We start from the raw sequence: 387 nt of genomic DNA, 5'->3' as shown, positions 1-387 counted from the left end.
TGGCTGTGGTGGAGTCCCCGTCCCTGGAGGTATTTAAAAGCTGTGTGGATGTCGTGCTGAGGGACACAGTTTAGTGGTGGACTCAGTAGTGCTGGGTTAATGGTTGGACTTGATCTTAAAGGTCTTTTCCAACCTAAATGATACTATGATTCTATGAGAATACTGCCCACTGCCTCGACAGCAGAGGCTGAGCAGTGGTGCAAAGAGCAGATTTGTGGAGGACCACAGACATTACCTTCCAGTCTTAGGAGGTTCCTTCAAGGCACCCAGGGCTACCAGCACCTCCTCTGCTGCTGCAAGTGCTTCTGCTGGAGGTGGTGTTGGGAATGGGAAGTTGACCACCTACAGACACCAAGAGAAAGTGCCTCTCAGTATGTCATTGACACA

At 50.4% G+C, this 387-nt stretch overlaps 1 protein-coding gene across 1 annotated transcript in view; it reads right to left on the bottom strand.

The window, feature by feature from the left end:
* The window catches only part of DHX37 (DEAH (Asp-Glu-Ala-His) box polypeptide 37), a 16565-nt gene that overhangs the window by 4838 nt on the left and 11340 nt on the right, over positions 1–387 (bottom strand). Inside the window, exon 17 of the mRNA XM_008949178.1 lies at positions 236–342. Within this exon, the coding sequence (XP_008947426.1) occupies positions 236–342 (107 nt within the window). The remainder of the gene's footprint in view (positions 1–235; positions 343–387) is intronic.

Source organism: Merops nubicus, unplaced genomic scaffold (genome assembly GCF_000691845.1).
Source record: "Merops nubicus isolate BGI_N331 unplaced genomic scaffold, ASM69184v1 scaffold30971, whole genome shotgun sequence".
Classification (NCBI taxonomy): domain Eukaryota; kingdom Metazoa; phylum Chordata; class Aves; order Coraciiformes; family Meropidae; genus Merops; species Merops nubicus.
The sequence above is the reverse complement of the archived record's forward strand: the minus strand, read 5'-3'. Positions and strand labels throughout refer to the sequence as shown.